Source organism: Podarcis raffonei, chromosome 2, assembly GCF_027172205.1.
Source record: "Podarcis raffonei isolate rPodRaf1 chromosome 2, rPodRaf1.pri, whole genome shotgun sequence".
Classification (NCBI taxonomy): domain Eukaryota; kingdom Metazoa; phylum Chordata; class Lepidosauria; order Squamata; family Lacertidae; genus Podarcis; species Podarcis raffonei.
The window spans coordinates 85,806,585-85,832,853 of record NC_070603.1 but is presented as its reverse complement, the minus strand read 5'-3'; the positions used below and the strand labels follow the sequence as shown (position 1 = coordinate 85,832,853).

General features: G+C 42.7%; 1 protein-coding gene across 10 annotated transcripts in view; it reads right to left on the bottom strand.

Moving 5' to 3' along the window:
* MGLL (monoglyceride lipase) overlaps positions 1-26,269 on the bottom strand; it is an 87,826-nt gene that overhangs the window by 9,984 nt on the left and 51,573 nt on the right. For 9 of the 10 annotated variants that reach the window (XM_053377987.1, XM_053377991.1, XM_053377986.1 and 6 more), the window contains 3 exons: positions 11,257-11,393; positions 6,502-6,612; positions 3,756-3,845 (listed from right to left, as the gene is read on the bottom strand). In XM_053377987.1, the coding sequence (XP_053233962.1) occupies positions 3,756-3,845; positions 6,502-6,612; positions 11,257-11,393 (338 nt within the window). The remainder of the gene's footprint in view (positions 1-3,755; positions 3,846-6,501; positions 6,613-11,256; positions 11,394-26,269) is intronic. The other variant, XM_053377988.1, reaches the window with a different exon arrangement.

The window sequence follows — 26,269 nt, the reverse complement described above, 5'->3', positions numbered from 1 at the left end:
GTTATCCAGGCATTCAGTGACTGAAAAATACTGTCCCTAGCAACCCTGAGGTCACGAAGAAATAAAGGTTTTAACCACAACTGTCTTTTTAATTGAAACCGTTTTTAACTGTTTTAGGATGCTTCTTTTTTAAAAAAAACAACAACTGTGGATTTGCTTGCCTTCCTGGGCTCCTTTGGGAGGCAGGGCAGGATATAAATGAAAAGAAATAAAAAAACCAAAACTATGGTAGAAAAGCGGTTAAGTAAGTACAGTAAAGCAAAACAAAGAAGAAAACACAATAGACATCACAGGAACATTGAGAGTTGCTTTGATACTACAGAGTAATCATGATGCTTGCAACCCCCTCCCAAGTTTCCAGCACAGAAACTATTGCCTGGGTTCATCTAACCAGTCCTGTTAGTGAAACCACTACTTACTGCTAGTGAAACGGGGCTTCCCCCATCTCGGGGGTGGTGGCCAGGGGAACCCCCCAGAACAGGGTGCAGGGGGAGCGCTTTCTTCATCAGGTAAGCACAAATGCTTGCACCAACGGAGTGATCTCCTTAGCACTATGTTGAATTCCTCCTAATATCCTGATCCTTTCCTGATACAGTTCTTCAGCCCTAAAATTTGGTTTAATGACCTTTTCAGAGATTGGGAAGGGAAGACTGGTGTGTGGGAGAAGGTTGGATTCTGGAGTCCCATCTGCTTTGTAATGATCACTCAGGTCCACTGAACCAGCTGGATGTATCTTAATGTAGATGGAGATGCACATTATAATATGGGACCTATAGGGATTGTTCAACTAGATTCAGGGGCTATTGGTTTTTAAGGCAGGCAAGCCCCCCCCCCCAAGTATAAACCTATAGCAACACAGCCTTTGCATCAAACACATTTTAGTTTATGGTGACAGCCTTGCTTTCTTTTGAAATTGCACCGCAACACATCTGGAGTTTTGCATCAGATTTAACAAGCAAGAAAACATTTTTGATCAAAATGTCTCAAATCCACCATTTACATTTCAGTTCCTGGTTTGCAAAACCAAACTGCTATGAACACAAACAAGTCAGGAAATTCTTGGAGGACATCCCAATGATATTTATAGAGACTAGAAATTGGTCTGGCAGATGAATACGTGCAGCATGTAAATAGTGGCTGTTCCCAGTACAATCTAAACTTGTATTCTGCAGGTTTTGAGTGTAGATGACACTAAAATGCTGGGGATTTATTTCTGTCAAACTACAGATACGTCATTTTTCAAAAGTAACCAAATGTCAGCAGACACGGCAATGTTTTCAAATTGCTTTGAAGTTCTGGTGCACATAGCAGAGATGGACAAACTTTGGAGTCAGAGATCAGCTGTGACTCACCTTGGGCATTTTTGCATCGTTGGGCTCTGATATTGCTACTGCTACTACTATTGTTTCAATTTATCATCTGCCCTTCACCATAAGTTCCCAAGTTGGGTTACAACAACTGAATATACAGCATTAAAAACGTTTTAAAACAAACTATAGTCACAATAATAGGGTGGGTCCTAATACACACACCCTATAGGTGTCAGGAGATGTGTCTTGAGCACACTTGTGCAGAAAGAGGCCCTAGAAAGGCCTGGATGGGCTTTTAATCTGATACAGTCTCATGTGCATATCAGACAAATTCCCATGCTGTTCCCAGCAGATTCTAAATTTGTATTTTGAAGATTCTGAGTGTAGGTGGAACTGGGGACAGCTGTGTGTGTGTGTGTGTGTGTGTGTGTGTGTGTGTGTGTGTGAGAGAGAGAGAGAGAGAGAGAGAGAGAGAGAGAGAGAGAGAGAGACTGTCCAAACTTTTATGGGTAATGTTTCAGAAGAAATCTAATCTCGGCAGACTAGACAATATTTCCAAATTGCTAGGTATTTGTAATGTATGATGACACATCAAAGAGGTGTTCCTGGTTCCAAAGCCATTTGTTAAACAGTAGTGGTCAGTGCAGTGGAACAGCATCACAGAGTTGCCTGGCCAACACTAGTGTTGTTACAGGTTAACTGGGCAGTTCTGGGGCAGGACTGCATGGCCTTACTGGTGGAGCCAACCCAACATCTGTACAGTCCTACCCACACCATTGTGCACTGTTCAGGTATGCTGTGCCAGTGTTGGGAGGGTGGCTACACAACACCACCACTCCATGTGAGCTGCTACTGCTAGTACAGGCCCAATACATTGCACATGTGGACTATAAGGATTGGAAAGACTTCCATGAACACTTGCCAAAAGCTGCCTTCTGGAGAGACGGCCCATTGTTTCTTCCTAGTCAAATATTGTCTAGCCTGACTGATAATGGCTCTCCAGGCTCTCTCAGGCAGGGATCTTTCCTAGCCAGATCTGTTATCAGAAGGGCAAACTACAAGTTACACTCACTATGTAGCTGTGCCTTTAAGTATTTGATTTGTTTTCTACACCAATTGCTGGGACCCTAGCATGGAGATTTGGAAGGCTTTAACCCTTTGCCACCTGCTGTGGTTCTGATCTGGATTATTGCCCCTGTGTGTCTGTAATTTGCGGGGGGTGGGGGGAGACATGGAAAATCCCATACATTTCAATAAGAGCATTTTTTACTATGCAAGCTACAGGTATGTTGAAGCCCCTGTGCCAGCAATTTAAGTTAAAACATCCCTGTATTGAAAAGCCCAGAAACACAGGAAATTTAGCATGCAGTCTGGCTCATGGACTCTTCAATGAAAGATTGAATCTGAGACCCTAAATGCAGAGCATGTGCTCAATTACTTAGCCACATACACCCAATCCTCCTTTAAGCTGCTATGTGTGGACCTCTCTGTTAAGTACAAGTGTTGTTGACAATGTTGACTACAACAGGCTGGATGTGCTAAGAAGCATTTTAACCTTGCTGCATTGCTGGCATCTTGTTGGCACTCTGCTGTCAGACACCTTCTTAGCATTTCCAGGGTGAGAGCTCCATCAGCATGTATTAATCATTGCAATGCAGCTTACCTAGCGAGTTAGCAGCATTCAGTATATTTACAGTGCATCTGAGAGAAATCTGAGCTGGTAGGAATGCGCATTCACTAACATGCTATAGTCTCCTGCTTTTTTCAAAATCCCAGAGTGCCATTTCCTGTCAGTTCAGTTGATCTTTACTATGAACTACAACCCCATCTAGCAATCCTTTGTCAGGCTCTGCTTATATTCATTCCCCCCTCCCTGTATGCCCATGGTTGTGTTCTCCTTTAAAGAACAAGTACACTTTTATTTGTCACCGTTTTGATGCTAAAGTTGCTGTGGACATCTCTGGTTTTACTAGCGGCTGCAGATGCAGGTTTGCACCCTGTGCTTCAGGAAATGTCTGTAAGCAGCACGGAGGTGCTTTTCTACAGAGCTACTGCAAAATGCAAGGTTGACTACTGGGCAGCCTCCACCACTGGTGCATCATGGCAACTATGAAGTCAACCCATTTGCTTCCATATTAAGATGAAGAACAGGGACACAGAATGACAGAATGAATTTTCCCTGCTTCACAATACTGATGCAAAACATATGAGGATTAAGTCATTTCAGGCTGGATTAAATTTTCTCCTCCTAAGTGCCGTTTGAAATTCTCTCATTGTCTATACAGACAAGGTCCCATCCCTTTTCCAAGGGCATTTCATCAGTTTGTACCAAGATGCAACTTGGCCCTTGTAGTTCAGTCAAACTGCTGAGGCAAGAACAAATGGACAAGACTGGGAAACAAGAACAGACACCGCAGTGATTTGCAAGAGCAATAAAATTCTCACCTCTTTCTTATTCCGGGAAATGACGTTTGGGTCGATAGATCCCAGGGACAAGTTTGGCAGAACTATGTTAAGTATTTTAGCTGCAAAAACCTGAGGGAGATGAATGTAGTTAGTAACTTGGACAGCAAAGAAGAGAATTGCAGGAGCCAGATCGGCAGGTGGCAGAAATGGTTTGAGGTTCTCTGTTGCTGTACCACCACATCAATGTTATATTCCAGCTGAGGATCCGGTCTTAAGTGCCAACTAACAGCTCTAGTACAAATACACTGAAAAGGCAGGAAAAGTTCCCACGGCCATTTACAAGGACAAGCATGATGCAACAGGCAGTGTTCCTCAACACATCTTTGTCCAGCTTCAGGATTCCTACATTTCTTCATGGCACCAAAATAAGCAGGGAAAATAAGCTTCCTTGCTGAAGAAGCTAATACTGAGGCAGCGTTTCACTTTTCAATGCAGTCCAATTTTGTCTCATCACCATTTACTTCTAATTTCAGTCTGTTACAATGCAAATTGTCGCCTGTGCAATCCACCCAGTATTTGCCTAGGCTGCAACTCTTTCTGCAAAGCACATTCTCTAGGGGGACACAAATAAACAAGAACAAATGTGCAGGCATTGACTAAGGAAATCTACTGCATACCTGCCCTCTGGGAGTTAAATGCAAAAGGTCTGAACTTCCGGAGCATACAAATGCCCACAGAAGAGAAGGAAAATGTATTTCTTTCTCCCACTAAAAGCATTTTGCAATCAAGCCCAATATTTAAAATTCTCCTCTGATCTTTTGAAAATTACCTTCTAATTAAGTGGTGATTGCTTGGAAATGTTGACAACCAAGAAAACAAATAGCTGGGCCTTTGTTTTATAGTCTCTTTGAATGTCAAATACTGTATCCAGAGATACTTCCTGCAAAGTATAAAGTGCGACCTTGCTAGAGTACAAATCCATTAAGTACGCCCAGTCACATAACATTCTCTCATCCTCCTTCATCAAAGTTGCTATGGATTGGGAAATTATACTGTATTAGAGCAAAGATAAAAAGGATGAAATGAAGAGTTTCTCCAAGGTACCAAATATCAAAGCAGTCACAGATGCATTTACAGGCATTGCAAATGCCATTGCCATGGAACACTCCTTTTGTACCAAAGCTTCATGAGCTCCATTTAGCACATGGGCCAAGAGAGAGATTTTAGGACATAAATGTATTCTCCAGAAATGCAAATGTGGTCCTGCAACTTCAAGTCACTTGGAAAAGTTCACCTTTCCACTGGCACTAATATTTCTACATGTTAGGAGACCCCCTCACAGAGCTATATTTCCTATCACCCTTAATGAACTACAGTTACCAGTATTCTTTTTTGGGGGGGGTGCCATGACTATTAAAGACGTATAAGAGTGCTTAAATATATGACATGAATGTGACCCTGTGCTTTGTTTGTGCACTACTACTTATACTCTGCCTAGTGTGTTTTGTCTAGGCTCAGTTCCTAGCACTGGCCTGAGGAGATGAGATTAAAAGCAACAGGCTTTTAATTAAACAGCTTTGTGTAACAAGTACCTTAATAGATAAAATATCTGAGGAAAAGCTAATGAACTCATCTGAGCAGGTTCCTGCACAGTGTCTTCTGCCAGGAGTTGTGGTTGGTAGATTTAACTCATTATGGTGCATATCCATCTACATCAGGGTTTTCCAAACTTGGGTCTTCAGCTGTTTTTGGACTACAGTTCCCATCATCCCCAAGCACTGGTCCTGCTAACTAAGGATGATGGGAGTTGTGGTCCAAAAACAACTGGAGACCCAAAGTTTGGGAAACCCTGATCTAGATGATGGTACATATAAATGCACTGCATGCACTCTTAACAAGACAAATAAGGTGGGATTCAACTATGTTTTATTCAGAGTAGACTAACGAATATGTCCAAGTTAGGGGTATCCATTTCAATAGATCTTCTCTGAGTAAAACTTAGCTGAATTCCACTGATATAAATAATGAAGATTAGGATATGTCTCCATTTTAAAAATCAAAATTTTACCATTATAAAGTCTGAGTAGAGCATCAACTGTATGCATACTCCCATGCTTACCATTAACAGATGACGGGACTGGCTATAGGGATGGAGGCTACTTTTCCAATCTCAGGGCATCCCCCCCCCCCAACATCCACTTAAATGCAAGCAAATTCAAAATTGCTTGTTGTGTAATACTGAGACTAAACCTATGAAGCTAAAGCAAACCAGGTTGAACCTCGCCTCCCAAGCCCACTAATCACATAAATATATGTCATTAGGCAGAATTATAACTGTCAAGTGTCCTTCCACTCATAGTGACTATACAGAGGTAAACATGAACCTGAAATATGGAAAAATCTGGGGAGGGGGGAATTGTAAAGGTAAAGTGACAGCAAAAGCCATTTGCAGGTTTCTGTGTTCCATCTCTCTCTCTCTCTCTCTCAATGCTGCCTCATGCGCTTTCTTAAAAGGCAGCCACTGGGATTTTGCTATTCACATGTTTCCAACACATATTTAGACCCATAGTCTTCGTAGTGACCATGAATTTTCCTCTGAATTTCATTTAAAATTAGCAAGGACCTTAAATTAATCCTTTCCCCCTTTTCTTTTCTTTTTAGTGCAAATTGACATGTACAGAGAGGAAGGACTGGTGGGGAAAAAGTGCTACTGGCTGGAGACTGTGTGAAGCTCAGCTGACATTTAGCTAGTGTATTGGAAATTAATTTATGCCTGTATTTTTACCTTGATCGGTGTTGCTACATCTGGGCTTGCAACTACTAGAGGAGAAATTAATACCATGCCTGAAAAGTCATTTGGTCTTTCGCACGCGGTGAGGATGGAGATGGCTCCTCCCTGAAATGAAAAAGCAAGCAATATTTTGAGTGAAAACACTGGCAATTACAATGAGTATTATAGTCATAGGATTGTAGACCTGGAAGGGACACCAAGGGTCATCTAGTCCAACCCCCCTGCAATGCAGGAATATTAATCCTAATAGAGCAAAGAGGGATTCTAAGTATTTTATAGGCAAGTACAGTAACCAGGTCTGTTACTGTACCCAGGTATCTTGTCGATTTGCTCTAGTGATGTGCTACAATTGAGCCAAAGCAATTAACTTGAATTTCCTTCTACACACAACAAAAAACAATTTTAGATAAGAGTTTCATCCTCACATGCCACTGAGTTCAATTGACAACTATTTTTTTGAAGTGCCAACATGGGATCACAATGCCTGTGAAGCTGGCAATCTCAATTTTTATAACATGGATACAAGTGTGTATCACAGGAGTGATTCACCCGCCAATCCCAGCAGAGCAATTTTTGTGCTTCAAAGGGGGTCCCAGTGCTGCTGCAGCCACTGCAACACTCAGAGGCACAATTATATGAAAGAAGGCATCCTGTCAATCTGCACGGAGCTATTCTGTGATAGTTACATCAAGCTCAAGCTCATCCATATATAAATCTCAAGTTATACATAGTTTAGCAGAGAGAAATAAGAACAGTAAACTACTTTATTTACTACCCTCCCACCTATGAAATTTAAAACAGTAATTGGGGTGGGGCAACAAGGTGCAAGAGATAAGGGTATGGTTAGGAAGGATGTCTCTGATGTGCATATAAAGGTAAAGAATATGGAGGAAGAACTGACACAATCAAAGGGGCACAAGATGGTTGTATGTTATCGAGAAATACAAGGTGAGTTAAGGAGCCATGCAACTGGAAAAGGGGAGATGGCAGAAAAAACAGGCTGGCCAAAAAAAATCCAGGATACCAACAAAAGACAAAGAGAAAACTGAATGAGTAAGAGAGTTGTGCAGCTAGACACTGAGTAAAACCTCAGCTATTAAACACACACACCCAGGCAAAGCTAACTGTTTTCTGACATTCAGACATTTCTTAAAACTTTCTGGGGGGTTTTCCTCCTCCAGAAGCTACAGCTCAGGGTCACAATGGCTGTACACAACCTCTGGTATCAGTATCAGAAGCAGCATGCCTTTGAATGCCAGTTGCTTGAGAGCTCAAATGGGGGGAGCGGTGCTGCACTCATGTCCTGCTTGTGAGCTTCCCACATGCATCTGGTTGGCCACTGTGAGAACAGGGTGCTGGACTAGATAAGTCCTTGGTTTGATCCAGCACGACACTTCTTAAATTCGTGTGTGTGTGTAGGGCTCCTTTGCTTGAGAGGGGGCTCTAACTGGCTGCCTCACATAGAGCAGCCAAATTCATGTGTGAATGGCCTGCAGGTACCTTGGCATTCAGAGCACAGCTCTCAGCCAAAACCCCTACTTTTCCCTTATGCATATGAGGTATTTGAGAACTAAGGCTGAATCATTTGGGCCTAGTTATTCTTACTGCCCAGTTATCCTAGCCGCCCAGAGTGGCTGGGGCAACTCACTCAGGTGGGCGGGGTACAAATAATAAAAGCAGGTCTGAACTGAAACATGAAGTTTAGGAAGAAGCATGAAGCACACATATGCGAGTTTTCACCACAGCGGCACAGGTCACAAACACCTTGGTAGGAACTAGGCTCAACAGAGAAAGAGAGTCCTTTACATTTGCTGTGGGGAGGAAGGCCTAGTATGGTGGTCTTTAAAAATCCTGTGAAGGACTGGACTCTAGAATCTTCTTGGAGACAGGGGCTTTTGCAATTAGAGACTAAACTAAGGCTTTAAATACTTGAGTATTGTTGGCTAATATTTGACCAGTCTTTTAACAACATTGTTTCAACTAATCAAATGGCAAGGCTATCTTGGATTACAAATCAGTACAACCAGGACAGAGCATATCTCAGGCACCAATAAGCAGGGAGTGCTCAGTGGGAATTACAAACAATTAATTGCCTTGCTGAAATTCTATGGAGCTGGAGAGTCATAATCCTGTTTACATGTAGAAACGACAAGAAGACTATGTAAGACTTCATTCTGATGAGGATTTAGGAATCAGACTATTGCTATAGTCAATTTGCCTTTAAAGGTATGCTATGAGCTTCAAACCAAACATCTTCATTCAAATAGGTTGCATTCGGACTAATAACGGGTGAACTCAACCAGCTTGTCTCAAAAATCATTTTTGTTTTGCTTTGAACTTTCCTTGGAAACACTCAGAAACTTAAAATTAATTATTTTTTGTGTGCTGAATTCTGCTACTACCCATTCCAAACAAAGAAAAGTCTTTCTAGAAACAGGAGAAGGCTGCCTAGCCCCTACTGAACCAAAAATGATGGTCCTGAGCATGTTCAAAGTTTTCATTTTCCTGCCAGGGAGCATGGGATTTGTAGTCGTCTCTGTTTCCTAAGGCAAATTCAACTGAATTAATTAATAGGGGTCCTTTCAAAGGGGAGTGAGGCTTTTAGAACTAGGGGAGTTCATGTTTCAGATTTCCCTGGTTGCAAAACTGTACCCACTAATCCTGACTCAGTATTTTCTTTTTAAACTTAACAATAGGTAATGCACTTTTCATGTGGCAAGTCTTTGAAGCATAATGCCGTGGGATATGGGGATGGCTAACAGCATGGTAGTAATGCTAGATAAAAGGAGGGGGCATCATATTGGCTTAGAAGATCTTCCAGGGGCCTTAACTAATGAGCTGATCCTACTGGTTGCCACTCTATAGAAAGGAACAACACACTGAATAACTATCCCGTTCCTACTATTGATGCAGGAGTGGACACTGGCACTCCTGCTGCGCTGATAGCTGCCTCCAGCCCTTTCTTAGCTGTGCCAAGCAAAGGCAATTACATAGCAAGGAGAGAGCCAGGGCCAGTTTTATGCCATGGGATCTGGCTCAGAGGTCAGAAGTCTGGGTTTGCTTTGCAAGCAAATGCAACACTGCAGGTAAATATACCAACCCTTAATGACTGGAGATGCAGATTAACAGGGCATGTATCCCCATAATGAAAGTTGTTGAACTGCATGAGCCCTATACTGGCATACCATTCCTCTGAAGTGTCTGGCAAGTGGCTTAAACAGACTACCTTTTGTATTTGCATTCCTGATCCTTTTTATGTTTTGCTTATATACACAATAATAATAATTGAACATATAATAATTGCGCATATTCTGTGTTTTAAAACTCATTATTCCCATTCATGCAATAAGGAAACAAAAAGTCTTCATCAAGGAAAGCAGAATTTGGAGTTATGAGTAAATTGTGCATATTTGTATATATTCGCTTATTTTGCATAATTCATGCTTCTTTTGTTAAATGGCAGAGGGAGCTATGCTGAAGCTCCCATTCCGAGATCACAAGTAGTCCTGCTCAGCATTTACTTTGGTTTCTGAAGTTTTCTCGAGGCATTATCAATTTTTAGGTTATCTCTAGCTTATCTCCACAATCACAGGGACTAAGCACCTGGGGGAGCTAGCTTTGTTTTGGAAAAGAACACAGAGATGTCCAGGTCATTATTACGTGTCTACTATGAACTTCCATGCTTGCATGGTTTGTGAACAAAGACAACACATAACTCTGGCTCAAAGTGCCACATTAACAGTCACATGTTTTTCCCACTTGCCTTCTCCTGGTGCTGAATCTCTCTGACCATAGCTTTTCCCTAGTGTAGGCTAGCTCTTCTAGGAACAAACAGACTTCTACTAGGTAGTTTCTGCTCCTTTAACTGCCATCTGATTTACAGTTATTCAAAACCATATGTGGAGAAAGGAATCTGTGCCTACCCAACATTTCAGAGTGCCTGAGAAGAAATTGAATGGGAAAGCCATAACTCTGCATAGAGTGGGACATCCCAGAAGGCAATGGGCTTATTTCAGTTCCTCATCCTTTAACCATTAATAGTAATTAATGGAGTAACAAGAAATAAAACATACCTAGCTTTGGAAAAGTTGTGTCTTCCCTACTTACTACATCAGCCTTGAGCTTGATTAGTCTCTCAACCTTGACCATATTGTGTCCAGTCATGTGGGTTCTCTTTCTCTTTGCCTCTCACAGCTTCTCACCAAAAAAGCTCACCAAAGTGGCTTGTTTAGTCACCACACTGGTGCTCCATTGTTACACTAACTACAGTCCTTGAGTTGTAGAGAAATGTATTGGCCAAAAACAGTAAGAGGGGAAACAGCTTAACACAACTTGCGAAGTGGTGTGTGAGTGAGAGAGAGAGTTCTTGGCTTAGTAATGTTGGGGAAAGACTGGGGGCCATAGTGAGGCTGAGAAAATGTACAGGGTAGCACAATATCCCAAATGCACCTAGTGTTTTACAATTGTCTTACATTTCTGGAAGATCTGTTTGCTCTTTGGAGCCCAAAGATAAATAAGAGTTGGGAGTGCCGTGTGTGTGAATGTGACCCCCATCCCTCATGGTCATGCCTATTCGCAAGTAACTCTATGGGTGCAATTACTGCTTTTAGCAATTATCCATGTAAAATGAACATAAAACGAAGAAAAGGGGGTAGGGAAACAGAAAAGACCAGAGTGGGGAAAAGTGTCCTCTGCTCCTTGGTAGGAAGCCGAGAGTCCATTAAGGAGGGATAGAGCAGGACTGCTTACCATGGAGTGCCCTAGAAGGAACACAGGGAGGCCTGGGTGGTCTTTCTTCATGAGGTCAATGTGCTGCAAGCTGTCTCTGACAAACACATGGAAGTCTGACACAACCATACGGTCTCCTTCACTCTGCCCATGGCCAACTGTGGAGGGGAAAGGAAAAGTGACCTGCTACATCAAAAATATTCAACACCTTTAATGTAAAGATGCTCGAGGCAGCATCGTATCTGAAATTCAATGGAGAGAGAAGGGGGGCGCTAGAGATGTGCAAAGAGCTCTTGTGCATTGTCAGGGATGACCAATGGCAAAAACATCTTTCTGGTTAGCTGTAATCATATGAAGATGTAAACATAAGGCTAAACCACCGTGGCCTGGACCCAATTAATGCTGCAGAATGCAAACAGATCTGCCCCCCCCCCGACTGGATAGCTAGCTCTGTTCGCTCTCAATATTGGGGACCTGGATTCAGCTGCCCTCCAGAATGTGCTTCTGTGAGTGGCTCTCCCTTGTTAGCTTGGGGGTGCATCTGCCCACAGATGCAGAGAGTGAGGGACTCATTGCCTGGCAGCCTGCCAGAATGTCTGTCAGTTATCATGACTACACAAATACCTTGCATATGAACGCACGCAGAAAGAAAATTTCCAGGAATTACACAAAGATTATTGGCACCCAACTATGCGCTGCCAGTGTCTAAAGCATTCAGCTTGAAAAGAGATGTTGATTGTGCTGGGAGCAGCTAAAAAGGCATTTCTGATTCAAAGGCAGCAGATGTCTTGATCCAAACCTGGATACTGGAGTGAGTGAAGGAAATGGCTGACAGTTAAGGAAATGATGAAAAGGGTGGCATCCACAACGCAGAGAAAGAGGAAATGCATGAGCAACAGAAGCTGGGAAGGAGCTCTTACTGTAAGTTTGAGGGTTAGAATCTAACTTTAGGGGGGTTGGGAAATGCAGATGTTAAATATCATATGAGATGCAGGGGAAAGAGAGAAAAAAATGACATTTCCGAATTTTGTCTATTACTTTTCAGCAAGGAAATTTTATGCCTTCATCAGACATTCAGAAATCATCTTTGGGGAATCTCAGAGCCAAAAGCAGACATTAATTTAATTGCATGGCTAGCGGTCACATCTGTTTTGTTTTGTTGTTTTAAATGCAGTATCTGGCACAGTGAGGGCGAGGCTAAGTCAACTTTCATCAGGACCACAGCACATGGGGTGAGGCATTTTAACTCTTCCTTCTCATTCCCAGTCCAAATGAAAATCACCCCCTGCGCTACAATTAGTACTAGGAAGAACATTTCCCATTGGCACGAATGGGAGGCAGCTTTTTCTCTCACGCTAATTGTGGCACGGGGTGATTTTCATTGGGATCAGGACTGGGAAGGAAGGATGAAATCTCCACTCTTGACACTCTTTGGTCCCAATGAAAATTACCCCCTCTACACTGGTCATTACAGTTCAAGTAGCGTCTATTTTGATCCATAGGCAGCCCGTGTGCTTTAATTCTTGAACCCATTCCTCCCCTACCCAATTCTATAAAAACTCAATAGCTCCCTAAAAGATAACTGATAAATTAAAAATTACAGATCTCCTGATAACTATTCAGAAACATCAGTATGAGTAACTGTACAGAGGTGCATGATGGGGCAAAAAACTCTAATTTCACATATGCATTGAAGGGGTCTGGATGTGGATGCCTTTAAAAGGGGTTTGGGCAAATTCAGGGAGGGTATCAGTGGCTATGAGCCATGATGGCTATGTCCTACTTTCGCTATTGGAGGCAGCATGCATCAGAATGCCAGTTGCTTGGAATCACAAGTGGGTTGTGCTCAGGTCCTGGCTGTGGGCTTCCCATAGGCATCTGTGAGAAGAGGCTGCAAGTCCAGAAAAGTCTTTGCTTTCTTATGCTCTTAGGTAATCTTGGAGGAAACTGTGTATGGGGCAGCAGTGAAAAATTCAGATTTCATACTACAGATTATTAAGAGAGGGATGGGAAACAGTGCTTCTTGCTTGGTAAAAAGAACAACAGAAGGGGCTTTGTAGGAACTAGCCTTCGTGCACAAAGGCAAATTTATCATCTGTTGCTCCACCCACTTTTGCCTATGGCTCCACCCACCACTGGCATGTGGCCCCTGGAAGGTTGCCTAGGAGGGAATGTGGCCCTTGGGCTCAAAAACGTTTTCCATCCCTGGTTTTAGTATGACATGTGAATCTGAAACCGAATCACAGAATTATTTGCAGCAAGATGCAGGGCTGGCTACTATCTATGAGATTAGACAGATTAATGGAAGATGTGTATATCAACAGCTATTAGCCATAACAGCTGAAAGCACCTCCACTGCTGGGACGAAACAGTGGCAAAAGGCTTTTTGACCCCTTTTCTGGACTATCTCAGAGGCATCTGATTTGGTACAGCAGAGGTCTTATGCAGCTCACAGCCTGAATGAGAACTGATTGCAAATTGTAGGAATACGGCCCATTGCTCTTAAAAATAGAAAAATAATTATTAGCCCCCCCCCACTACCCATCTCTTGCCAGATAAGGATTGTTTGCGGCACTGGACTATTGAAATCCATAATTATCCCTTGAGGAACAGAACTAGAGCAGCAATAAGCACTGATGATAAACTGATCTGAATAGGTGGGCTGGTGCCATATCACTGAGCCAAAATTACAGCTCCTTCATTGTAGCTCTAATTCCCAAAGGGGAAAATGCTGAATAGCCAAGCTGGGAGAGGAGGAAGAATTCAGATCATTGAGAGACTTCTGTCACTCATCAGAGGAACATTTGGTATAAAGTGTTTCTCTTGTTGCACCGCAGGTTTTTATCTAGATCTGCTCATACAAATTCTGCAAGTGCTTCTTCAGTTCTGACACCTCCATCTAGTGAGATCTCACTCTTAAAATGAATTCGAAAACAGACACAACAAAGGCCTTTCTATTAAAACACTAATTCAGGCTCATTAGACAGCTTTACATTATCAACAAATTTGTAGGAAGCAAGAGCATTGGCTGAGGGAAGGGAAGCAGGTGAATTTTTAATACGTTTAAAAATCGAAGTTCTGCAATGTACCATTCCAACTCCTCAAAACAGATAATGTACTGGGCACTTTGCTTGACTCTTTAAGTCTCGTGGGCCAATTAACACACAGCTTGGTATCTTATTTTGTTTACTTAGGATCAGAATAGAGGTGGAAATCACAGAAATGCAGAAGGTTGGCAGCTGTGCCATGTGGATTCTGGGTCATAGCTGAGTGGAGAAACAAGCAAGCAAGCAAGCAAACAAACGTATTTTTTACATGGATCTGCCCTTGGTTTGGCTGGAAACCAACAACCACACGTCTTCTACACATGAATGAGGTAGCCTCGCAAACAGTTTTACAAAACATACTAGCCCCTTGTACCCAACTGGATTGTAGCTGAAAATGAAAAAGATCCATTTCCTCATTGCCCTCCTTCACCCCCAGAACCCTGTAATAAACAAATGTCAGTTTGCCTGTCACTTTGGGTTGCTTTCTTAAACTAACTGAGCTGCCTTGGTTGAATAGAAGTCAGGAAGAGCTCACCTGCAGCAACCTCCACCATCACTGGAGCTCCAGAACATGCCATTTGAGTCTCAAAGTCTGTCACCCCAAGAATCTGTGAGCATTCAGGATTTTAAAAACATTTTTTAAGTAACTGAGACCATTTTCTGAAGGCTTCCATTAAACATAGTGCTGTGGTCTGTGGTGGGATCGTGGTCTGACCACAGTAGTAGTAAGAACAACAAAAAGGCTAGGGAGAGCAAAATTTAACACCTGAACGATCCCTCAGAAAGATGAAGCTGCCATATGCAGTTATTTATTCTGACACACTTCACAGCAGGCCTCCTTGACTGCTTTGTAAGTAGTGAATTCAATCTAATTCCAGCATCTTTCAAGTTCAGAGGGAGCCGCTACAATCACATCTTGGTATCTTGGTACGCAGAGGCTGTGGACTTTCATCCAGTTTCCTAGGATTACTTGGAAACGTAACTCAGCTCTCCTGTTTCCTCCGAGATTCTTTTTGAGAAGAGAGATAATTGCTAGCATTGTTTCTTCTCTCCCTTAGTTTAATTACATACACCAGATGATGATCCTTCTACTGCACCACTTGGCAGATTATTCCATTGCCTACTGGATTCAGAAGCCTCAGCCTCAGCCTCATCTCTCCTAATTCCTTTTAAAGTAAGCAGTCCTCTCCCCGCTCTCTAGTGTTTACACTTCTCCAGTTGCATAGATTGCTACTGTTGTTATTGTGGACATACTCCGGTTCCCTCGGCCTGAAAAGTGAGATGAGCGCCACACCCCATAGTCACCTTTGACTGGACTTAATCATCCAAGGGTCCTTTACCTTTACATTTTTTTACCTTACTGTTGATATTCTAATAAACCAGGGGTGGGGAACCTTTGTCAACCCAAGGGCTGCATTCCCCCATCAGCAACCTTCTGGAGTAGAGGCAACTGCCATGTTGTGGATGGGGCCAGAGACAAAATGAGGGTGGAGCTACAGCTGTGATTCTTACCTATGGACAGCAGGCTATATTCCAACCACACAAAAGTAAGAGGTTTCCACACACACACACACACCCCTCCATCCTAGAAATCAAGACATTATCACAATTCAGTGACACATTCCACCCAGGCCAAAGCACTTAAGGAGGGTGCAAAGCACGGTTGGTGACCAAAGTGGCCTAGGGAGAGGGATTGTGGCGTGCAAGAGCTGGTGCAAGGGGAATTGAGAAATTCCTGGAGTACAGGATTCTGTGTGCCTACAGGGAATCTTCACGTTCAGGGGCAATGTGTGCATGACTTCAAGATAGGGATGCAAGAAGGCAGCATTTTCCATTCTTCCCTGTAGCAAGCAGCAATGTTTCCATTCCGCTGGAGTTCATCTTTCACCCAAAAGGACCTTATTCGTCTTGCAGTCCGCTGTGGCAAAATTATGTAACTAATTACATAAATTATGACAATCACATTTTCATTACGATGCACCTCATTTCAATGCAAAGGAAACGTAATGAAATGTAATCGCTTGCTGACTGAAAGCAATACTGATTGTATTCACTGGATTTATTTCATTCTGGACATGGGACAAAGAGGTGAATACCTGCAATTTACATTCCTGTATCCACTTTCATCAGAATTCTCCAACATTCCTACTTGCAGGTGCTGAAGGCATACAATGGGGAAGGGTTGTTGTTGTTTTTTGCCTTTGTGCCCTGCTTGTGGCCTGTAGGTTTCCTAAAAGCATCTAACTGGCCACTGCTAGGAACAAAGATTTTGCTCCCATCAGACAGGTTTTCTTCTCTTCTGGATCCTTTAAATGAATATCCAAGCTACATAACCAGGGAGCATATTATTTGGTCCCGGATCTCCCTGATACCAAAATAACTGGAGTAAATTTATTGAATATTTAAAGAAGAATTGTAAAGAGGTCAAGACACTAGCAGGATTGACATAACACCTCCAATGTATAATAGTACTAATATGAGAATGATGTGCGTGATGGAAAGAGGATAAATATACCAGTTGTGGGGAGGGAGGGGGGTCGCGACTCGGCAGAGTCAAAGGGAATGTATGGTGCTATTACAATTTGTTGGAAAAGAATATGTAAGGAAAACAATAAAAATTCACTTGGGGAAAAGAAAAACAAAAACCAGGGAGCATACTATTTGCCTTTGGTTTCCAAGAGAGCCTTTATTTTTTTTAAAAAAAATCAAGATATTTGAAGAGTGTATTTCACCACTACTTCCTAATGGGAAATAATAGTGGCTAATTGTGATTTTCAGGTCATCTAAAATCTCTGAACGGTAAACAAATATTTTGACAATCCAGAGAAAGCCCGGGGTTCAGCAAAAGAAGTGGCTAGACAGGAGATGGGGATAGGACCATTTTTGTTTAGTCTTCTACCCAGCAAACCAGCTTTCCCATTCCCTTCTGTCCTCTGTTTGTACAGATGTTTACTTCAAGTTTAAATAAAGAGGGAAAATGAATATGTGCGGCATGACCTCTCTTTCCTGGATAGCCTGGGAGCCATGCAAAATATTTGGATAATGAGAAGTCTGGATAAACAAGAAAGCAGCTTCCTTGGAGTTACAATGCCAATGAACTATATGGAACACATACACATTGGTGGTAGGTGCAGGAAGAGCTTGGGGTAGCTGAAGTTCATGGGAAGGGGAGGATGTATGGAAACTTAGCCACTGGTTTCAGCTGGATCAGTTCTGTACACATTTATTTTAGACCATGTCAGAATTCCCCACAGAATAAAAGCACGTAAATCAAGAACGGGTTTTTAGGAAGGGAGTGGAGCTTGTACATGAAACACTGGATTTAACAAAATACATGGTATTTGATTATTCAAGGAACAAGCAACACAGCTAATTCAACCATTGTACCCAAGAAGAAGGAAATCCCAAGGGCGGGGCACCTCTTCAACATCTGGAAATTCAAGGGCTCGCATCCTTTTGGACATGCAAAGTCAACATTGTTCTTACAGAGCACAGGAAGCACCTCAAGCAAGCACATACACAAGGACACATGCAACATCAATCTGGGAAACATCTTTTAACACTGAGCAGAAGAAAGAGCTTTAAAAAGCCTTAGTCTACGTGCAGCTGTTTAGTTTTTAAAAACAAGCAAACCACAATTTCTATATTGCTTTTCCCCTTTAACAAACACTATTGTACACAAGAAACACCAATCTGGCAGCGCTGGGGATCTAGCATTTGGCTCCAAGAATCTGTGGACAGATCCGCCCTAGCTCCATACCAGGAAGCAATCCTACCCTTAAGCTAGGGACCATCAGTGCTGCTGTGTCAGCTTTGGATAGAAGGTGAATAATCTGCACCTTTGGAGCAGCCAGAGAACAGCCTCACTAAGTGGTTATAGCTTATTTTTAGAGACAAGTGGGTCAGATCTGGTTTAGTACTGGGAACGTGTTGAAGCTTCAACTTTTGCATGTTGTGCTGGAGCAGCTTAGGCAATGGGTGGTTTCATTCTTCCCATGTGCAGAGCTACATAAATGTACACATAGCTATCATTTTAGTGGGTCTGATGCATTAATTAGAACATCGTGTAGATGGAAGACTCTTTCATGGTTCCCCTGCAACAGACTAACAGGCCTCTGAAAGGAGTTTCCCCCTGTTCCCCCCCCCCCCCCGGTCAGTCCATTTGCTTGGCTCAAACTTTTGCAAGGCCAGAATGGGCAGTGCAGCTGACTTCCAGCTTTGAGTATGGGGGTGTTCTGGGGCTTTAAAAAATGGTACCCTGCCTGCAGGCTCCAAAATGCATTACAGCACTAAAAAAGCAACAGATTAATCTACAACCTGGATGCATCCAAACCACTCCCATTCATTGCAAACCCAGAGGCCTGCTTCCCTAACCATTTCAACCTGTCAAAAACTAGTCCATGCCAATGTTCAGTTGTCAGCCTGTGGCAAAGCAGTCCTAAGAATTCTCCAATATGTGTGACTTTCAGCATGCTACTTCTAAGCCACATTTAGGGTCAGTGTGCCGAAGCTGAACTGCACAAGCACTGGTGAAAACCAACCACTCTATGGCTGATGCTGCTGGAAACTAGCAAAAGCTGGCTTTCACTTGCAGTTACCATTGCATCTTCTATTTTCTGCAAAAGCGTGTATCAGTTCTACTTTTTATATTACTGATGTCGCTTGGCTGGAACACACAATCTTTGTTTCCAGCACGATCAACATCCATTTCTTTTCAGTGTTCGCAAGATTACTTTTCTTCTCCCGCCTCACACAGTACAACACATTGAGAAGAATCTCCTCCCACGAGGCTCACATTTTTGGAGAGCAGAGATATTTTTAGACTATTGCCTGCACAACACTTACATTATTGTTTTGTTGTCTTGGGAGGGAGGGGTGGGAAGAATAATTGGAAAGAGGCAATTTTCTAGGCTAAAATTATTTCTGCCTTATTGCTGTGCAGCAGAAAATCTCTCATCTGGTAAATCCATTGCAAGGGGTTCCCCCCTCCCCTCCAGTGCTAAACAAAATGATCCCCGATATCAGAAGGAACATTAATTCCCATCTGATAGAACAGCTCGGTAAGAAAAATGACATGCCTCTGCTTCTATCAGTGCTGGGGGCCAAATTCAGACTTGGGGAATCAGATATGCAACTCCTGCTAACATTTTCATAAATGACCTTTTTACACCAGCAGTCTCTACAAAACCTTTTTAAAGCAAACAGACTGAGTGATACATTCTTGGCAAGGTTCACCTGTTAACGGCAACAGTACCACAGAACTGAGCGGGGGGGAAACCACACCAAATTATTTCAGTGAACAGAATCAGGGGCAATAGAAAGGCTGCAAAACAGCAAACCATATCCCTGAGGTTAATATTTTGCATTTTGAATGGCTCTGCTAAATGCACAACTCATGATTTCTTCTTCTCAGAATGTCCTCAGAGCCTGCTCATACACTGGCTTTTCAGCTGAGGCTAGATTCCTGGATTGATCCAATTAGTGTTTAAGTGTTCTCCAAGAATGCTTCCTGGATGGCTTATTCTACCATCCATGCACATATATTTCCATGCACATATATGGGGGTCATGTCAAAAGTAAGCCTTTCGGTTGGAAAACATTGCAAGTTATATAGGTTGGCATCCCTCTGCCTTGGGAAACAATGGAAGAGCACAACTTCAGGGGTGGAGTCAAACCATTGGAGAGTCACAGCACCTGCTGTGGCTGTAGAGACCAATACAGGAGAGAGATGTTTTGTTGCAGCTGGGGCAGATGAAGGTGTCTGTTGCGTTGCATCACGCCAATATAGGCAACCCCACCTGGCTGAAGGCATACACCCTCCTTTTTTGCACAATGAGTCCTCAACTGGAATGCACAGGAAAGCCATGTGACTTTTTCACAATTCTTCATGAACGAACTATTATCGCCTCTTCCCTTTGCTAATAGGCAGCATAAGGAGAACAAAATCTATCCAGGATGTCTCAGGTTCACTGAATATAATGAGTTTCCTGAAGAGAGATCAGAGACTTCTTACATGCAGACTAGTCAGCGCTGGGCCACGGACAGCCATGTATGGTGGAGCATAGATGGTACATGTCCTGGCAGGATTGGAAGCAGGAGCAGGAGCAGGCACTGCACCTCAGGCAGGGGTTAGGAGGCAGGTTGGCAGAGAAATAATACAGAAGGTCAATAGAAAGGAAGAACTGGTTTCAGGCAGGGGTTAAGATGACAAATCTGATCAAAGGAGGCTGGAACAAGCAGGTTGGGAAGCTGTAAACAGGTGGATAAGGAAGCTGCCTGGCCAGCTGGCAAGACCAGATCTGACTGCAGCCGAGAGGGAGAGAGAGAGGCTTGACCTGCAAGCATCTATAGCCAGAAATAATCAACAAGTTGTCTGGGGAATGGCCAGTAATGGGGCTATCCCTTTCTTTCCCCTCTCTGTAGCCTCAAGCTGCTCATTAAAAGACTGAAAAGAGACACCAGTGAATACCTGACAGCAGTGTCTCCTGCTTGAGAATAACATACTTTCATTGTACACAATTGTATCAGAAGCCCATAAAGAAAACCCACATCACAATAACTTGTTCTCCATTTCTTTCAGGTCAACGATGTGTCTACATGCGGACAGGTAGCCTGGCCATTTTTTCTCAATGCGCTAGTAAGCTTCGTGAACTTAGTTGCAATGCTCTCTAAAAGAACCAGGTTTCTTAACAGCATTTGCTGGAACTGGTTCTGAGAAGGTCCAGATCATTTGCCAGAGCCTCCTATGAGAAAAAGTCTTTGGGGGTTTTATATTGCTAATTTCTCATGCTAGTTACTGCAACAATGTGGATAAAGACCACCGACTGAAATAATTTTAGCGCAGTTATTTTAGAGAATGGGTGGGGAAATTTGTTTGGTCTGAGGGAGGCATTCCCTTGTGCACAACTTTCCAGGGCCCACATTCCAGCGCTGGGCAGGATCAGAGGAAAAGGTGGGCAGAACAACAGTTGTGACCTTTGTCCAGTAAGCTGAATTTGAACTACTCAAATGTGAGAGGGTTCTAGACAATCTCCCCTCTCCATCCTCTACCTGGGCATGAAAGAACCACTACCACAATCCAGGGACAAGCGAGAAGCACTTGATGGTATGGGACAGGGACCGTGAGGGTGTGGCCTGGAAAAAGAGGACATGGTATGGGGAGGGACATGGCCTGAGGAGAGCCCTGAGTGACATATAGAGAGACCTATGGAGAACTGCGCTTGGCCCATACCCCAGCCCCTGGTGTTTCCCACCAATTTCAGAGCTTCAAGATGTTGAACATGGTGCTATTCCGTTATGAGCACCACTTTGACAGCTTTCCCTTTACACAAAATCTTCATGATGGCAACACGTCTCAGGTTTTAAAGAGACAATACCTACCATTTTGTCTCTGTTGTTTTTAACTAAGAACATTGGGTGGGGATGGGGGGGAGAGAAAGAGGATAAGTAGGGACACAGGATTTACCTTTAATAACTCAAGAAGCACAGTGCCAGAGCAGTTCAGTGGTGGTGGTGGTAGATTATTTGCTGATCACACCATGTGTTTTCACACCATGGGCATTGAGGGCATCCATGCAGCTGTGCTTTACAGCAGCACATGCTATTAAGTCCCAAATGACAGCTTGCTTAGCTGGAAAACATTCCCTTTTCAACAAAACTCACCCATTTCCAGCTCTTCTGTGGGGCTTTGTTCACTCTGCTCATGAGTTCTATATAACCCATTTGACTGGTTTTGATTCAAAGAGTGTTACTAAGCTTAAGTAAGACCTGTTGGTCAAGGGAGAAAGGAGGGGGTTTTCCACAGAGGCACATCGGAGTACCTTCTCGTGTTCTGTTTATGTTGCAGAATCAAAGTTTGAGTTTCAAATAATGTTGGTGCCAGAGAAAACACAGAATTCTTATTTGACTTGAAAGAATCCTCTGTTTTCTAGCAGGAGCGGAGAGTAGGCCTTGTGAGAGAGCTGGAGCACAGACTTCCTTTGATGACTCCTTTGTCACCCTTGGTATTCTGCATTCTTTTTAAATGAAAAATTCTTCTCAAAACACTTGCCCTGTCATGACTAGCCAATACAACTGCCATTCACCCAGTATGTTGAATAAATGCAGCTGGCTTAAAAATATATAGAGAGAAGCTACAGTTCCCAGTAGATTGCTTATAAAGATTGCATGATATTCCAAAAGTATCTTCTGAGTTTTGTGTGCGTTAAAACTCTTGCTTAAGTCAATCACAACAGTTTGTGCTAGCTGTAGTTTAAAACCCCAACCATAGTTTGAGCTTCCAAACCAGTGTTCCAAACTCACATTATTCTAGTCGCATTTTGCGACAGGGAATTTCATTAGCGCGAGCAGTTTCTGAGCTCTGGGCGCAGTACTGCACCTAAGATTTCAGATTAAAACTGCAGAGTGGAAGGAAAAAAGGACCTTTTTCTGCCTGCCCACTTCCAGCTACTCTCTAAAGACTGGAGAAGAGACCCTCTTAAGAATATTAGGGGGATGAGCAGGGGAAGGACCAGACCATGTATAAAATTAACATAATATTTTCAGCTTTGTATTCTTGTTATCAAAAAATTGTGCCTAGACATTTTGTTGTTGAGCCCATAACCTAGGTTTAAGGTGTAATTTAGCTCCTAACTTTCATATATCCGTTTCTAACACTGTTCCAAATGAATAAGAAGATCACGGCTTAGAGCTCCTTGTCTACTTTCATTTCTGGTTTGTTCAGCAATGTGATTTACACTGCTGTCCTCAGGAAGAGAAACTGAAATAACCATGGTTTGCCAATGGTTCTCACCAAACCATTGGATGCCACAAACCATAATTTGCTAATTCACTTCCAACCATGGCTTAATTGAGAATCACGTTGAAAGAGGCAGCCAAGGACCACATGTGTAGTCAAAAGATTTGTCCATGTCTTGGCTTAATAAGCTGACATAGGATTTTCCAAGCACAGCCTTTGTGTCCAAATCTACTCCAGCTCAGTTGGCACTTCCTTTTTCCCCATCAGACCAGACAGAGATAATGGTCAATGGAGTTGAAAGACACTGAGATGAAAATGAAAACCAATAGGATCACACTCAACAAAATTCAGGTCAACCAAGGGAGTCTCATTTCCATGCTCAGGCCTGAGCCCCACTAGTTGTGGATCTAGAAAATCAGTCTCATCCAAGAGTGCTCAGAGGAAGGGGAGAAGAATAAAGGTATGAATTAAACAGGGGAATAATATTTTTACTATTTTTAAAATTATTCCTGCCACTTTTAATCATTGATACCAACGTTGTGCTAGGTGCTACAGGACCTGGAAAAGAGTATAATCCCTGACCAACTGACTTAAAATAGACAAACCTGAGTGGGACAGAGAGGAGATTCATCCTCTGTAGGCACTGGGAGAGTACAGGAGAGTACGCTTCAGCTAATATGAAGCAGCAGTGCAATGGAAAATCATGGTTGTGTAAGATACATGTGGGTGGAAGTTTTTGCCTGATCCAGATGCTGGGAAAAGCCTGTCCTTTGACTATATTCAGCACACTTTCTTTGTGAATTGAGCCCTGTGTCTGCCTCTGAGCATTGCCTAGTCACACTGGCTCAGCTGCTAAACTAACTTCCATTGTCTCCTAACCAAAGCTCCCACTTCAGCTTCTCTTTGCTATGCTCTGTGTGCTTGTCAAAAATAGCACATTCCCTACATCTCTGTGTGTGATCTGCTGGTATGGATGAATCTTTGACCTTAAAATTCCGGCCTTTGATTAAAAAAGAAAAAGATCAAAGTATGAGATATCTCTTAGCCTTCATTCTCTGTACTTACAACACTTATACTAAATTATAATGGCATTTATTTCAATGCAGGAGACAGCTCTGTGTGCACAAAGGGACAAATGTGCCAAACTATCCCGTCCACTGCTGTTATGAAAGATGCCTCTTGTGCAAGAGCTTCTTATGTACACTGGAGCATGCACAAAGCTCTTGATTGGTTTTCAAATTCTCTCTCTCTCTTAAACACACACACACAAATCAAAAATATAATTTGCACAGTCAGAGATGAATCGTCTTAAGTAATTTAATAATAGAAATGTCTGAGGTGGGAGGCAAAATCCTTTTAATGGGATGGGATATATGTCATCGTAATAAGAAAGCAAATTTTAAAATACTAAAGCTTTCTTTTTAAACAGGGATAGGAGTTTTTAAATAAAATGCTGCAAATTTCACATGTGGGTAGAAAGCAGGCAAATGCTAAGCAGTTGCTTTAATACTATGGCGACAGGTTTGCAAACAAACGTACTTCCATCACCAAGAACTTCAGATGATAAAGACCTGGGACCCAATGCAACCAAAAGCTGAACACTTTTTACCAGGGGTAGCCAACACAGTGCCCTCCATATGTTGCTGAAGTACATCTCTCACCATCTGTGAACATTGGTTATATTGGCTGGTGTTGGTGGGAATTGCAGTCCATCAATATATGGAGAGCACCTTGTTGGCTAGCCCGCACCACCCTCTTTTTTAAAAAATGCAAGTCTACTCAGAAGTAAGCTCCACTGAGTTCAATGAAGGTTACTCCAAGGAAACGGGGAGGGGGGAGTAAAACTTCCCAGTAACTGAAAACTGTTCTTGTACTATTCTGTTCTTTCCAAAAACCTGTTTCCAATAGGAGGAAATAAAAGGGAAGAAACTATACTAGCTCCAGGACTGAAATAGCTCGTTCCTTGGTTTGAGGGTGTGTTGGACAACTAGGAAGGCAATGGATCCTTTTAGACCCATGCCTTTCTCCAATCCCACTGAGGCATGCCTCAAGACCACCTGCAGAACACTCTTTTTTGCTATACTGATGGTGGAATTCTGACATCAACAGGCCAGGATTGTCAGGGAGCAGAAATTTGACACTGGGTCAATCTCTCTGAGGCTAGAGCAGGCATAGGCAAACTTGGCCCTCCAGATGTTTTGGGACTACAATTCCCATCATCTCTGACCACTGGTTCTGTTAGCTAGGGATCATGGGAGTTGTAGTCTCAAAACTTCTGGAGAGTTGAGATTGCCTATGCCTTGGCCAGAGCTTTCTCTTCACCCTCAAAGTAGGAGATCTGATGCATCCTACTGTCCCTAAGATACGCTTCTGAACTGCAGGAACTGCCATTAATTTCACTGATAGAAAGAGGTTCAGCACATGTTCAACAATTTTGGCTCATCCTCTCTTCAAAATTGTCCCATTTCACAGCTGGTCATTTTTTTCCTACCTCCTGCAGAGCAAGAGTTTTGCAGGTTGTGCTTAGCTTAACTCATCACAGGTTTACTAGATTCCACATCACCTGGTTTCCTCAAAATGACAATGCACCAAGAAGTGTTAGGTGTGAGCAACCACTAACAACTGCCTAATACAAAAATAAAAAGCAACCTTCCTAATCAGGCATTCATGGCAAGTAAACGATCTAGAAATCAGTTAGCTGATCACGCTAATGAAATGCTGTTGCTATGGAAAAACACGGTCCTCATAAACAGTAAAACAAGGGGGAAACTCAGATTCACACTTCTGCATTTACTGTAGTACTCCTAAAGGATTAAATCTTCTGAAGAAGTGTAGGCCACAATCTTGGCACAATATTTTAGATAATCCGTTTATTTCCCTCCCAACATTTTCAGATTTAACAGTGTATAGCCAGATGTACCCAACAGATGGGAGATTATGCAAATTTATATTACTGAGCACCAATACACAAGCCCCAGTTTCTTAAATGCCCTTTTTCAAAAATCCCAAAACTCTAACCCACGGATCCCTGGCTAAACTGAAGTCAAGGAAGATCTACTTATTCACATACCACAGGAACATGAAAAGCTGCCTGACAGTGAATCAGACAACTGGTACATCCAGCTCAGTTTTTCTATACTGACTAGAAGTGATTCTGCAGGACTTTAGCTAGCAGTTCCAGCCCTACTTGGAAATGTTAGGGATTGGATATAGTGGGATATGCCTATAGAGTACATCTTCTGCCACTGAG